Source organism: Monoraphidium neglectum (assembly GCF_000611645.1).
Source record: "Monoraphidium neglectum strain SAG 48.87 unplaced genomic scaffold scaffold00677, whole genome shotgun sequence".
Taxonomy (NCBI): Eukaryota; Viridiplantae; Chlorophyta; class Chlorophyceae; order Sphaeropleales; family Selenastraceae; genus Monoraphidium; species Monoraphidium neglectum.
The window spans coordinates 21,112-22,314 of NW_014012951.1; the positions used below are offsets into that span (position 1 = coordinate 21,112).

Consider the following 1,203-nt stretch of genomic DNA (forward strand, 5'->3'; position numbering starts at 1 on the left):
GTCTGCGCGCCTGCGGCCGGTCGGCCCCTCCAGTCCGCCTGCTACGCATGAGACATTCGCCAGCATGTTAATCCGCAGATCTTGGTTCGATGCGGTATTGCTGACATCATCAGCACAACATCACGTGCTGTCCGCCATCCCAGGTGCGGCGGGACCTGGCTAAGTACGAGCAGCTGATGGTCGACGGCCCCACGGACATGAGAGAGGAAGCCGGCTGGAAGCTGCTCACGGGGGACGTGTTCAGGGCGCCGGAGCACCCCCAGGCGCTCTGCGTCTATGTTGGGTCGGGGACTCAGGTGGGGCCCCGGGGCTGCGTTCCAGGCGCCCCGCTTTTTAAGCGATCGCGCACCCCAGCTGTCCTAGGAGGCGCTCGCTTTGGTTTCACGCCCGGCTCGACGCTTCACATCCGGCATCCTCAACTCTGCCCAGCACCCTGGTTGTGTTTTGGGTCCCCCTCCATCCAGTTAACCTCACCCCCTCGCCCCCTGCAGGTGATGTGCGTCACTTTCGTCACCCTCGTCCTGGCCACACTGGGCTTTTTGTCGCCCGCCAGCCGCGGCGCGCTGCTGACCACCACCTTCATCACGTACGTGCTGATGTCGGTTGTGGCAGGCGCAGTGGCGGTCTTCCTCTGGGGCCAGGTGCGACGCCCACGGACGCGGGAGTGGGGCGGGGTTGGGGGTTGGGGCCAACTGGCAGGGGTTGGTCCTTCTGGGGCTGCGTTGGGGCGCCGTTGGGGCGGCGACCGCGGTGGCATGGCTTCAGTGATGCAGCCATGCTGCAGCGCCAGCGCCCGCGACCCTGCTGCAAAGCAGGTGCACACAGGCGCCAGGAATGAGCAGCCGCCCGAGCAGCCTCCCTGGGCGCGCGCGCTACATGGCCACCACCCACCCTGACGACCACCCCGCACCCATCATCCCCGTACCCGACGGCGCCAGATCGAGCGCAGCTACACGGGCTGGGTGGGTGTGGCGCTGCACGTGTCGCTGTTCTTCCCCGGCATCCTCATGCTGATCTTCACAGTGAGCGCCACGGCCCTTCGCACCCCTAGAGACCCTGGGCGCCCTGGATCGCCCCCCCTTGGTCTGAAACAACGGCGGCCAGGGTCGTGGCAAGACTGTCACGCGGCCCTGCAGTCCCCCTCTTGCAAACAGGCGGCCTTCCCATCACGTCAACCCTCGCGCCCCTTACACCCCCTTCCCC

General features: G+C 66.9%; 1 protein-coding gene across 1 annotated transcript in view; it reads left to right on the forward strand.

Moving 5' to 3' along the window:
* Positions 1-1,026, forward strand: part of MNEG_4767 (Transmembrane 9 superfamily member 4 Flags:Precursor) — a gene marked incomplete at both ends in the record, with an annotated part of 4,491 nt that extends 3,465 nt beyond the window's left edge. The window contains 3 exons of the mRNA XM_014046762.1: positions 144-296; positions 492-641; positions 1,024-1,026. Of these exons, the coding sequence (XP_013902216.1) occupies positions 144-296; positions 492-641; positions 1,024-1,026 (306 nt within the window). The remainder of the gene's footprint in view (positions 1-143; positions 297-491; positions 642-1,023) is intronic.
* Between the last annotated feature and the right edge of the window lie 177 nt (positions 1,027-1,203).